Below are 13,891 nucleotides of genomic sequence, written 5' to 3'. Positions count from 1 at the left end.
TCAAAATGACCCGCGATCAATTGCAGATGAAGCGATCATTTGCAGACGTCGTGCCGACGTATGTGTGCTTACTGGGTGGTAGCCTACCAGTAAAAGACACGGTCGTCATTCGAAGCCATTCCACTACAGGCATAGTTACTCTCCACGCCTGATAACATGCAATGATATTATGTGTAGGAAGCCTCAACATTAATTCCCGATATCTTTCTGTCAGCAGCTCGATCGGACACTGTCCGGGCTGACCGTCACTTGTTGGGACACAGACGTTGTCCGTTCCGTCTCTGGCTGACCACGGGGACAGAGACGGGACAGCACCTCGCTTTAACACAGCTCCTGAAAGTAATTCTCGCGTATCTTTCTCAACCATCAAATACAGCAGCAGGAAATAACACTCAAAGCTTTGTCCTGTGAAGAATGTTTCGCGGTGGTGGTAAATTCTTAAAAAAACAATACACCATAAATATGTTGCGTTACAAGCGTTGTGACTCGCGTTTCTGAGATTGTAGAGTAGGCTATAATATTCCTTTAATGCCTTATTACTTACAGCAAAAATGAAGACATTGCCATAAATCCCAACACTGCTCTTATCTGCGTCGTCATTTTTGGTGATTTTGGAAATTGGAAATCGAAATCAAGGCTTAATGAAAAATAGCAAGTCAAACCGTTCTCAGTTTCACTTTCATTTGTCTTCATTTAAAGGTAATAAAAAATCGGATCATGTCAGCTTGACACCCGGCGTACGTGTGTTTAAGGCTAGTTTCGTTTCATCCTGCTGACAGTTTTTAGGTTTAGGTTTTGTTTTCCGTTGCTCACAGCAGAGTCTGTGTCCACTTTAAGTTTCGTTACCGAATACTAAAAAGCAGCTGTGGGCTAAGATAGGCGCTGTGACAACATGTTTGCATGGGGAGAGGACAGTCAGCGGGGCTTTCGCTTAAAAGTTGCTTCACATGTCGACAGTAGGCCTACAACAGATAATGGGGTTCATCCTATGAATGTCAGTTATTACATCACGGATCTGTCCGGAGGTCACAACGTACTGGCTTTCGTCAAAAGTAATGGAAACGCGTTCATTATTCGCACAAATGTGAGCAAAGATGGGAGAAGAGCCAGAGGAAAACAGAGTGAGCATCCGTTTTAAGTTATCTCAACATCTAATAAGTTTTCTTTTGCAGTAATGGTGACATATATATAGCCTAACCAGGCGCATCACTTACACCTGCTGTGTTCCTGTGGTCTGTGTTCTTTCAGAGTTTGTTGAGTGGAAAGAGAAGATTCGGGCTGTGAGTTGTGGTGATGATATGGTCACACTGCTGTCTGAGAGAGGAACAGTTCTCTGTGTAGACGCAACTCGCACCTACATTCCAAGGTAAGGAGCAGTTAAGGTTATGCTGCCAGTCACTGTCCTAAATTTATAAGAAAATATATATATATATGTTGTTAAGTGGCTGCGTTTTTGAACAGTGTGACTTTTTTTAAATGTATCTTACAAAATCTTTACTTGTAATCATACTGGTCAGCTCTTATAACTGAGTAGTCAAGTGTATAGTTTAAGTTATTTTCTGTTTCTTGTTCTCTCAGGCCCCTGGAAGCTTTGTGTAGCATACCAGTTTGTCAGGTTGCTTGTGGGAGCCAGCATTCAGTTGCTCTGACCAAAGGTACAGTAAAGTGAACATCTGATGTTCAAGCTGAAAGGAGGAATATATCTAGTACTACTGGTATCAAGCCATTCAGATAGATTGGGTTTTATGTGCATTGTTGTGTCTGTCTGAGCCTTCTGCCTTTATTTGTGCTTGGACTGTTAAACAATCACAAATATTTGTAAGGATTAAAAAATAGGTTTTGCTGTTGATATTATTGATGTAATTTTTCTTTTTCTTAAAAAGGAAACATTTCAAGGTGTTTTTGTGTGTGTAATTTAGGTGAATGGATCCTTTATGATTATTAGGATCCTCATTTATTACAACAGAAGTAGCCTATTGGCTCTTTACGATCATAGTTGTATGTATTTTTCTTGTATGAGTCAGTGCACTTAGGGCTGCACAATTAATCAAATTTTAATCACAATCACGTTTTTGATCATGATCATGATCAAATTTGCGTGATCGAACGATTTTTTAAATGCGTCATTTCATAGAACGTACCAGAATTTTTTTGCAAAGCCCATCTCCCGCTCCGTAAACCACTGTCTGATCATGTGATCAGTCAGAGTTGTTACCTGGACCGCGCACCTTTGTTTCTAGATGTAGACAATCACAAAGGACAGAGTAACGTGAGGAAAATTCAACAGATAGCAGTTGGTTATACATCGGTCACAAGGTATACCAGTTTACCAGTAAACGCAACATTTTGTCACATTTGTGTTGTTTTTCAGACAACAGCACTGAGCAGTGCTAGTTAGCGTCTTTTAGCTCACAGGGCTCTAAGGCGCGAGTAATATTTTTACTCTAGGTCGCACCGGTGCTAATGTCCTCGCATCCGCTGCTATGTTGTTTATATGAATATGGTTTAATTTTGCGTTTCATGACCCATTTCTTCTGTAAAGCCCTGCCTGTTTTGGATCTCTCCTCCACTCTCTCTCCTCTTACTCTCCGTGCAGCCTCGCCACACAGCAGCGGCGGTCCACATTTCTGACATTTGTCTACAGTATTAATTGTTATTACCACACAGCTGTATATTGGTAAGCATGAGAGGCAACCCTTTATTTTTGCCAGTGTTTCCGGTGATAACTCTGCTATTGCGGCTGCCACGGCGAAAAACAGAAGTTATTGAAAGCAACTAACTTCAGTTTGGAGCCTACTGGACCTGGGCGAGAGACTTTCATAGTTAAAAAGGCAGCGCAGTGACAATACAGACATTTCATAGACGCAACGTGTGTAACTCCGCTGACCCGCCATTGGACCCGTGCTGGACCCATTCATAATGAGTCAGCCGTCACTCTGTGTGTAGCGTCCATCGCACTCCGCCTCTCTCCCCCCAGCTCTTTTAATCCGGTAATGTTGAAAACAAGTGAAGGAGCTTTCTCAGAGATACACTAAAAAAATGTTTATATCCTACACTATTTATTTCAGATAGGTAATTTTCATTTGCATGTGTTGCAGCTGAATGTCTATACAACATACAACTTCAACATAAGAAGAATGTAGCATAATATGGATGTGAAAGCAGTTCTAAATAGCCTATATGACAATAAAATATGTTTTGGTTAAAATCAACAAATAATCGTGATAATTAATAGTGATAACAATATTGATCAAAATAATCCTGATTATCATTTTAGCCATAATTGTGCAGCCCTAAGTGCACTGGCATATGGGAAAACTAGATACTGTAAATCCTTTAAGCTATAGTTTGTATATTCTGTTGCCCCCATGAGGAACTCTGAGTAATGACAACCACACTGTGTGCACATCCACATAACGCAAGTCTTGGATAATATAGCATCTATTCCTACTCCTAATACCTTACAAAACCCATTGCTAACCTGTTGAAGAGCAGTAAGGTAACATCCATTTTTTACCTTAGTCATTTTCTTTTTTCCGCCCCTTCCAACTAGGAAAAGCCACACCAAGCCACACCAAGGGAAATTAATTTAATTTAAATTTTATCCAATGGTTATTAGTCCTTCTGTTGAAAAAGTAGGCCTTTCTTAGTAGTACCATCACTGACTGAAACATTTTGTGGGCGCTTGCTGCAGTTGACCTTTCTCGGTGGTGAAGTAAAACTCATCACACAGATTTGTGTTGAAGAACATTTGCTATACACCAGTATAATAGGCAAGAGTTTCAAAAAGCAGATTACAATATTGTTAATCTATGTCCATGACGTTTTACTCCCGGGATTGCTTTGGTGCTGGCGGAAATTCCACATGATGTCCTTCTTTTCAGCCGGATGTCCATTACCTTCCTCTTCCTTTGTTTTGTAATTGTAAACTCTGGTGGATTCATGAGGACTATGATTAACTGCTCCTCAGATCCCTGCAGGGTAAATCCAGACAGCAAGCTAGACTATCTGTCCAATCTGAGTTTTCTGTTGCATGAGTTAAACTACTTTTGGCGTACAAAAACCAAAACAAGTTGCTTCCTGAGACTATTTTGCAGAGGCACCTAGGCTCCTTCCGGCGCTTAGCTCCGCCGAAAACAATTCTGATTGGTTTAAAGACATGCCAAAAAACCAGACCATGTTTTTTTCTCCCAATCCAGAATGCTGTATGGACTATCCAGTCCCTCCGCCGCAGCACTCTGGCGGAAGGTCTGGCAATGCAAGACCACAGTATTGTAGACTGCACTAGTGTGCTCAAAAAGTCATGGTTATTTCTCCACAGATGGTCAGGTGTATACATGGGGCCAGGACTCCAGGGGCCAGCTTGGTCTGGGGAAGAGGAAGCCCGGCGCCAATTCACCCCAACACCTCCGATCCCTGTCAGCGCTCCCCTTGGTCCAGATCGCTGCAGGGGGAGAGCAGAGCTTCGCCCTCTCTGTCTCTGGAGGTGTGTTTGGCTGGGGGAGAAACCATTGTGGACAACTTGGGCTGGGAGACACAACAGGTACTGTAGCAACAAGATAGATTGGTATTTCCTTCCACTTTAATTTTTTTTACATACCTTTTAAAGATAAAATATACAAGCAATAAACGTGCAGTTATTTTAAAACATGTCTATACTACTGTATTTCCATGGCACGCAAACTTTTGTTAATTTATTTCAGACAGACACACACCAACTCCTGTTCATTGCCTGCACATGAAGGAAACAATTCATATTTCCTGTGGAAAGAACCACACTGCCACTTTGACAAAGGTTTGATTACTGATTTGTACTCTTTCCCTCCCAACTTGTTCTTTAGTAACTTCTCACAAGGTTGTGTACAATATTCTTAGTGTTGATAGATGTGGTAACCACTAACTTAACACATTTTACACATTAACCTTTACGCATATTTGCTTGAAAAAGAGCACTTTCTATCACGCAGACAGCATCAGACATTAGATATATAATAATTGCAATTTACTCACTAACTAACATAGATAGAATGGGTTTTAAATTAAATTGGGTGGACCCAAGGATCAATTTTTTAATGCAAAAAAGCAGTAAAACCAAATAAATGAGCTGAAAGGCACTAAGGAACTTTAAACCATAGTAGTGTTGTTGCTTCCTCAGACTGGTGCAGTGTTTACATTTGGCTCTGGCCAATATGGACAGCTTGGGCACAACTCATTCAGAGATGAACTACGACCTCGGCTTGTTGCAGAGCTCTGGGGGGCAAAGGTCTCCATGACTGCATGTGGACAGTACAGTATATCAACTTTCATAATGCAATCATTCTGAGAACAGAATTTTACTTTAAATATTGCAAGTCTTGGAAGCTGCTCCAATGAAAACTATAAACACAAAAACAGTAGACAAACAAAGTATCTTAATATCTCTGATGACATTTAACATGACATTTGTATATCACCTACTCAGACATCACACATTAGTGTTGACAGACTCCAAGAGGATCTACTCCTTTGGGTGTGGAGAGCAGGGGCAGCTGGGACATGGGGGGGAGAGTCAACCGTCTGTGCCGCTACCTGTTCAACTGCCCCAGGGTAACTAGATCTCTAAAATAATTAAATAATATGATTGCAATGAATGGTTTCACAAAAGAAAGTAATTTTTATTCTGTCACTATTCCAGACACCGCTGATGATCCTAAAGTCAGAAACATCTTTGCAGGAGGAAACTGTTCGTTTGCAACATGCAGGTCCAATGAGGTAACAACACAAATATATACAGTACAGACCATGATGGTTGAGTGTACAGTATAATGATGTGACCATCAACCCAACTTTTTTATTTGGCAGGACATTCATGAGGAGGCAAACAACGATGTAACACCGCATTGTCTCGATGATGCAATTGATAAATGGACCCCTGAATGTGATTCAAAGTCATGGAAAAAGATAAAACAGTAAGGATATTGCATTAGAAGTGTGTATGTAATCACTGTGTCATGACTATTAATTTGGATCCCTAGCTATTACATGTAACAATGTTTTCTCAGTGCAATCAATTAAAATTGTTAAATCTTCACAGGGAAATTCACAGGATGTTCTCCTCTGCATCTTGTGTGAATGCAAGCTTCCTTGAGCAAAGGTAAACACAGTGGAAGACTATCCCTTCTTTTGAGCTTGTGAATTATAACATTTACTTTTTAGCCGTGCTAGCAGCATTGCTCTAGCAATAGCAATGTCTGTCGGGAAGACCGGAATATTTCAAATAAGGATTGTGATGAAATTTGGCCCAGACATTCATAATTCCCAAATGATACATTTCAAGTACATTGTTAATATCCTGACTGCATTTTAGCACCGTCATTGGGTCACATTTTGAATTTGTCCAATACAACAAAACTAATGACCTTCCCATCAGCCTCAACTATACCTTGTGTTTAGTACTAAACTAAGAAGTTGATCACAATACACATTATAGCCTACCTGCTAAATATCAGCATGTTAGCATTGTCAATGTGAGCATGTTAGCATGCTAGCACTTATCTCAAAGCACCACTGTGCTACACAGAGTTGCTGGTACAATATGGACGTGAGCTTAGTCTTTTTTCTTTGTATTTTTAGTAAAGATAAACATTTCCAGACTTCATCAAAATACTCCGGCTTGAACTTGTCACTTGCACGACGAGCTTTCAAGAAACTGGTAAAGAAGGACAATGTTTTTGCAGAGGTATGTAACTGAAATGAATCTATGGATGTGTACATGGCTGCCAACACTCCCGTATTTCAAGGCCATCTCCTGGCGTACCACAATGCTTAAATTGCAGTATTTCTGTGATAGATGTTTTTTCATAACCTAAATAAAATTAAAAAATATAAATCTTGTTATCTATTTACTAATTAATTAATACTATATATTTGTGACTGGCACAGGGAGATTTATAAGGCCGCTAACTTATCTGTTAAAAAAATAACCAAAATGTCCTGATGTTTTTTCCTTGTTTTCCTGTTTTTTAACTAACAGCTTGAGGCTGCTGTCCTGCACTTGCTTCCTTGCCTTGAAAAGAAGCCTGTGGGAGTGGAGGGATTGAGAATCTATCTGCTTCTCAATGAGCTCCTGCATGTGATCCACCGACACAAATGGCAAAATATTTGCACAAAGCTTTCTGAGGCGGTCGCTGCTGCTGTACTAAACTTGTCTGCTGACAGCCTCCTGGTCATAGGTACTGTCTCCACCACACACAGAACATCAGCAAAGCATTTTCTTGTTCTTTTAATAATGTTATTTACATTGAAGTTATAATCCTAGAGTTTTTATGTAATCAAACCCTATTTTTAAGACTATATATTGGCTGCATATTTTCTGCATTAGTCATTCAATGTATTTACAATCAGCAGTTACCTCTCCATAGAGAGTTTTTTATTGATAGCGGAGGTGTGAATGTTTAACGTTTTAAATACAGTAGTCAAACATGCACACCTCCAGCTTTTCAGCAAGAAAACCAACTAAGTGTTGTGTGGAAAACTACTTGCGCTGTGTGCAGCATGAAATCAGATCACAGTCACAATTATTATTTACTATCAACTATCTTGACTAAAACAATATGAGTTTGTTTGGCTGCACTGTAAACGGATACACCAGATGCTGTTCTGTTGTATTCCTAACAAAGTAGCTGCTCAACGAATATTTTGAAACCCCAGTTGCAATACCCCTGCTAACCATGGGCTAACCAAATCAACCAGGACTGAAACTTCAAGGATTATTCCTTTAATAGTTTGAAGGAATGGCCTTAACATTGGCTCAGTTGTTAAATGCTCACTGACATTAATGTCTGCAAATCTCCATATTGTCTTCTTCAGGGGACTGGTGGTCCTCACTTTCACCTTCCACCATGGTTAGACATGTTAAGGTGTGGAAGCAGGCCCTCTCAATGATCCTGTCCTGCAGGCCTGTTCCTCGCAACTCTGGAGTCAGAAACCTGCTACTAGTCCTCCAGTACATGTACAACGTTAGTATCAGTTACAGATTGGTATTTTCTATAACTGTCACAAATAATGATCCCTAAGAAGTAATCCTACTCTCTTTCATGACAAAATGTATGTTTTTTTTTTTACTTTGCTATACCTTTATCCTAATAAATACAACACTTATTTTAAAGGCCAACAACAGGATTGCAGAGCCTGGAAGGTTGCCAGAAAGGGATTTTTGTGTGGTGATTGACAAACACTTTCTTCAAGAGGATCTGCAGATTTGGCATTTATGGTCAAAACGCAAGGTACAAGGTCTTGCTTTGTTTCTGTCACTTCTCAGACACATACAGTACAGACAGAAACCTGGGATCTTCAATGGTGCCCATACACATACTGTTAAATGTGAAAGACCTGTATGTTTTTTCCCTTTCAGAAAATGCATGCTGAGCCACTTATCCTTTGTAGCTTTCCAATTCTGTTGGATCTGGAGTCAAAGAAATTTGCTTTTGACATGGATACTATCATCTCCAAGGTAACTGAAACCTTGAACTGTGCCTCAAACTGGCCTTTACACACAATACTTTAAGGATGAAGAAATCACGTAAATGTTCTGTTTTTTATTCAGTTTGTATTACAGCAGTATAAAAGAATATCTTCTCCATGTGAGAAACACACTGAAATTATGCATCAGTTACACAACACAACAATGGTAAAATAATCTATGAGAAATTAAATCCTTCACTTTATTCCAGCAAGAAGCAATACAACACACCTACTTGGATTTGTTTTGGGAATATGGATGCATTCCTCTGCCTCAAGATCTTCTCTTTCAACTGGACCTGAGGCGAGGATCAGTTTTGGAAGACACCCTTGAACTACTGGCTGTTGGTTGTGACAGTGACTACAAGTTGCCGCTTTTGGTAATTATGTAGTTTTTATATGATAGTCAAAGTCACTAAACTTGCATTAGTGCATAGTTACTCTTGTCACTATATCCAGAGAAAAACTTAGTTTGTGCCTTTGTGTCTTCTAGATTGTTTTTGATGAAAACTATACAATCAATGATATACCGCTCTACACAAAAGACTTTTTTCATGAAGTCTTTCACGAGATGGTGTCAGTTGAATACGGGATGTTCATGTTCAACGACTCCAAAACGCTGGCATGGTTCCCGTCCAGAGTGAGACATTCTCAGACAGAAAAATGTTTTTTCTTCAGAAAACAGTATTTAATGGATTCCCCTTGATGTTGATTTGTAATAATAATGAAAAAATATTCAATTCATATCCTACCTCATAAAGAAATGTCATATTTCTTTTCTGTTTTTCTGATACAAAAAACGTCTCTCCCATCAATAACAGGCAACACATGAGGTCCAGAGATACTTCCAGTTTGGACTTCTGTGTGGACTGGCTATGTACAACCATTGCATCATACACCTACCCTTCCCATTGACTCTGTTCAAGAAGCTGCTTGGTGTCAAGCCTTCACTGGTGGATATGATAGAATTCAGCCCATGTGTAGGAAAGTAAGAGGAAATGTAGACTGTATATTTAAATCACACACGCTTTTGGTTTTAGGGGCTGATTTCTCTTATCATACTGTAAACATTGTACATTATATTATATGTTCCTTTGTTTGTGTTTCAAGGAGTCTGCTGGAAATCCTAAAAGTCTACGAAGACAATGTCATAGAGAGTCTCTACGAGGTTTTCAAAGTATGTGTTTTATAGATGGTCAATAATATATTTTCATTTATTCTCCTTTTGATAGCCAACTGACAATCTATTATCTTTTACCAAAGCAGTGATATCACCATCTTCTTCTTTCTTATCACTGATCAACAGATCACCTGCGATGGGACAGAGGTTGACCTTGATCTTGAAAATCCTGAAAAACCAGTGACAGGTCAAAATAAGTAAGCATTTATTACTCCCCTTAAATATTTGTGACATTAGTATTAATATATGGATTCACAATACACTATAAATACACATTCACTTTTAATACATTATGTAACACAAAATCGGGGTGTCACACAAAGTGTCACTACAGTCAACCAAGTCACCAATCGTCGAGTTCGAGTCTGAGTCCCCAGCATTTGAGTCCGAGGCAAAAGAGGAGATCAAATTCAGTCTGAGTCGAGAAATCTTAGTGGAGTGACGAATCCAGGACTTGAGTACTCCATCGCTGCCTATAACACATACAAATAGTCAGAAACTTCATCCAACTTTCGAGTCCTAGTTATAAATCCTCAAGTCCAAGACATCAGTGTGTGAAACCAAGTTGAGTCACTAGTCTTGAGCAGGTATCTTCAACAGTTGGTCCCGTAGGGGGTTCCTCAGACACAATGCAGGGGGCCTTTTCAAATAATTGTTAAAAGTCTTTTTCAAAAAATGAAAATGTCTTAACATAAATCCAACATATTATTAGCAAATATAAATCCCCACTGCTCACTGGCCTAAAGATAATGTAGTCACTAAGGTTGCCATCCACAGATACAGTTTATTCTAAGGATTCACATGCATGTTTAACATTAAAACGTGATTCATAAACTCATACCAACAATTGATAGGCTATTTTAATTGCCAATAAAGGTATGTAGAAAGGTTTTAGGCTTATTATGGGTACAGTTTAATATGGATTCATTTTATAAAATACATGTAGTGCATCCCTACTCAGTCTCTTTCAGTTAAAGTGTCCTTGGCTTAAAAAAACAATAAAGACCAAGACTAGCGACTCCACTCCTCTATCACTGCTATGAGTGCAGTGAGAGTGGACCAAAACAGTGAAATTTTTGGTTAAAAAACCCCAAACCATAATTTTATGTATAAACCATAAAGCTCAAAAAGGCCGAGAGGAACTGTGTGTTTCACAATGAGTGACCTTTTCCACAAAACAATTATAAAATAATTTTGCAATCCATTTTTAATGTGAAAAAAATAAAAATAAAGCCTTCCTGAACAAAGCATTTAAGAGATAACAAGACAAAATAACCCCTTTTTATTTAGTGATGAAACTTTGAATGAAAACTTTTCCAACTTCATGTGCCACTAAGCGACTCTCATAGAAATGAATGTGTCCAGTTTTCTTTATACAGTCATAATCATTCCTTGAACGTTCAAGGTGACAAAGACTTTCACAAACGTAAACAAGCCAAGTTAGCACTCTGAGTAAATGCGTGCTAACTACTGTAGCCACGGGTGTTAAAGCTAAAACTAGAACACACTTTTATTACATGCCATATTGACAACATTGCAAAACACTGTGGCTTTACGTCTTCTAATTCATTCAGAGCATTTTTCTATTTTTCTAGATTCTACTAGACATCCAGCCATAGCCAGAGACTATATTGTATTATGTTGCCCTTTCTAAGCCTCTAAGTTTCATAAATTACACCACATGTACGGTTTGTAGATGAGGAAATAAAACTACCAAGTTCCACGGGAAAATGCGAGAGATTTTATTTTAATTGTTCGTGCTTGAAATAAAGTGGAACAGAGCAGGTAATAATTTGGAAAACCATTTTATTGACTGCTAAACAGGAAGGAGTTTGTGGATGCCTACGTGAATCATGCCTTCAACACTTCAGTGGAGAGTGTGTTTCAGGAGTTCAAGCGTGGCTTCTTCCAGGTGTGTGACAGGGATTTGGTGAAGCTGTTTCGACCAGAGGAGCTACAGGAAGTGCTGGTGGGCAAAGACTTCCAAGACTGGGCAAAGCTGAAACAGGTAAGGTCCAAAACAAGAGCTCCTCATGGTGTACTTTTCTCTGCGCTTGATTTATCACTTTCTCACCAAATCATCTGATTTGAATACTTCAGATTAACCGAAGTAATTGCAACAGTCTGTTTCACTGCTTTTAGAACACAGTTTATGAGGGGGAGTACAATACCACACCACCACACCCCACCATACAGATGTTCTGGGAGGTTTTTGAGGAACTAACTGAGGATCAAAAGAAAGATTTCCTTCGTAAGTATTGTAAAGAAAATAATAAATCTGCTACTACTACTAGACTTACTATATATGTTGAATCAAGGGAAGGCAACTAATCATTGGAAACAAATTAAGTTACTTATCAATATTGTTTTACCACCCAGAGCCTTATCAATATAGATGGATTATGAAGGTTTTTTAATTTTTTGTTCTTGACACCTGGTATCTTGACTGGTATCTGGTTAGTGTTTTGTGGGAAAGTAGATGATGGTTTACCAACATTGGACAACTGTTATACTGTAGTTAGCATGAGCAGTGATACAATTATTTATGAATTAGCAGTCTGACTTCAAGGTAGTGCACAACGCAAGAAATTAGCTGATTACCACTTTTCCCTCCACTAGGGTTTGTGACTGGTTTTGAAAGGGTGCCGGTTCTTAAAATGGAAAAGATCAAGATGACTGTCAAAGTTCCACAAGTCCAGGACCTCTCCTACGACTGGTACTTCCCTGAGACACACACATGTAACTCAACCCTGGAGCTGCCGTTGTACTCAACCAAGGAGATCATGCACACCAAGCTGACAGAGGCCCTGAGCAAAAACTCACAAAACTACAAGGAGGACTTAAGGCTGTGAAGGCTCTGACACCCCAACTTGATTATCAGCTGTTGGACAGTTTGTTGAGGTTGGTGACTTAAGCCTGTTTGGTGTGTTTTGTGCTGTCACTAGTCAGGTGAGCCGTTCGCATCCTTTTTGACCGATTTGACTTGTGGAATCGGCCAGTGGGCAGTGGGACTCAACGACTAATCTGAGTGGGGGAGTGCTAACCCATGACTAGCAAGTGCACGAGAAAACCGGAGCTAACAAAGCTAGTATCTTCCTATTATGATACTAGTATCATATATTTTCTTCCGTTCAGCAAGTAATGGCAACAACGATCTTTCTTGACTACTATCAACACTGTCTGATGAAAACAATGAGTGATGATAGCGTACTCTGTGTTTACTAAATCTAGAGAGATGTTCCGTAATTTCCGGTTTATTTAATACAGATTAGTGCCGCCAGCTGTTATGGAGACATATTACGCTTCGGTGTGTTCCGAGAAAGACAGGAGCAGACTTATCAGTCCAACTGCCTTTTCTGCTGACGGTCGGCCGTCAGGTTGGTGTGTCAGAACCTTAATAGAGGACTTTGTAAATGGATGACCAAGGAGCAGCCTTTGTTGCTACTGGCAGTGTATCTGTGTATAAGCAAACATGAAAGGTTTGAAATTGTTTGTAATGATTAAGTGTGTTGGGTGGGTGTCTATAAAAATTGCATGCCTCATAGTGAATGTGTATATAAATACGTTGCAGGAAAGCCTTAAGTAAATGATTGTATTATTTCTTCGGTACATCACAGGTCATAAAGAGTGTGATAGAGTTTGTAATTTCGAGGGCCTAGAAAAAAACAAAAATATCCAAACAGTAATGAATTTGTAAAGCAAAGCATTATTCTGTATATTGTAAAGACTTGTTACATTTATAAAGAGAGATTTTCCAAAAAATGTCATTTAAGAAAATATTTAAACTTATTAGCATTTTGAAACAGGTTTAATTAATCTGCATCACATCTTACATATCTCCAGGTTATACAGCTTTGAATCTGTTTTAATACTGAAAAAGTAAAATACAGTATGTATCTTCAACTTAAATGTCAAATGTTGGGGCAGAAACATGGAGAAACACAAAAGTAGCATGCAATTAACTTCAAACCTTCATAGCCAGCTCATGAAATGTCCAAACACAATAACTAATACAGAGCTCTGGCAAATAACTAAACAAGAAACAATAAAACACAAATCAAACCACTCTCCAGCACGAACAAACAGGCCGTAACCTGGAATGCACAATGGGAAAAAGAAAGCCGGGAAGACCCAAGCACAGCTGGAGAAGGTTTGTGGAGGCGGAACTCAAGGAAACAACATCATCCTGGTAGAAGGTGTAAAAGACCATCA

General features: G+C 39.1%; 1 protein-coding gene across 1 annotated transcript; it reads left to right on the top strand.

Annotated features, from left to right (window-relative positions):
• The first annotated feature begins 747 nt into the window (after positions 1–747).
• Positions 748–13,427, top strand: LOC117949153 (probable E3 ubiquitin-protein ligase HERC4). Its single transcript, XM_034879197.1, has 24 exons — positions 748–1,121; positions 1,249–1,366; positions 1,579–1,655; positions 4,322–4,543; positions 4,704–4,795; positions 5,156–5,286; positions 5,462–5,586; positions 5,675–5,751; positions 5,842–5,948; positions 6,074–6,133; positions 6,613–6,718; positions 7,013–7,211; positions 7,849–7,997; positions 8,148–8,264; positions 8,393–8,491; positions 8,712–8,879; positions 8,993–9,139; positions 9,321–9,487; positions 9,610–9,676; positions 9,806–9,876; positions 11,504–11,687; positions 11,822–11,930; positions 12,299–12,528; positions 13,075–13,427. Exons 1-24 carry the CDS (start codon positions 893–895, stop codon positions 13,075–13,077), a joined length of 3,054 nt encoding a protein of 1,017 aa, XP_034735088.1. The 5' UTR covers positions 748–892; the 3' UTR covers positions 13,078–13,427.
• The last annotated feature ends 464 nt before the right edge of the window (positions 13,428–13,891 follow it).

This window comes from Etheostoma cragini, chromosome 8, assembly GCF_013103735.1.
Source record: "Etheostoma cragini isolate CJK2018 chromosome 8, CSU_Ecrag_1.0, whole genome shotgun sequence".
Taxonomy (NCBI): domain Eukaryota; kingdom Metazoa; phylum Chordata; class Actinopteri; order Perciformes; family Percidae; genus Etheostoma; species Etheostoma cragini.
This window is presented reverse-complemented; position numbering and strand designations above follow the sequence as displayed.

Coding starts and splice junctions, on each gene's coding strand:
- LOC117949153 (XM_034879197.1), top strand. CDS start 893: ATGTTTGCATGGGGAGAGGACAGTCAGCGGGGCTTTCGCTTAAAAGTT. Junction 1,367..1,578: donor ACTCGCACCTACATTCCAAG/GTAAGGAGCAGT, acceptor TTGTTCTCTCAG/GCCCCTGGAAGCTTTGTGTA. Junction 4,796..5,155: donor ACACTGCCACTTTGACAAAG/GTTTGATTACTG, acceptor TTGCTTCCTCAG/ACTGGTGCAGTGTTTACATT.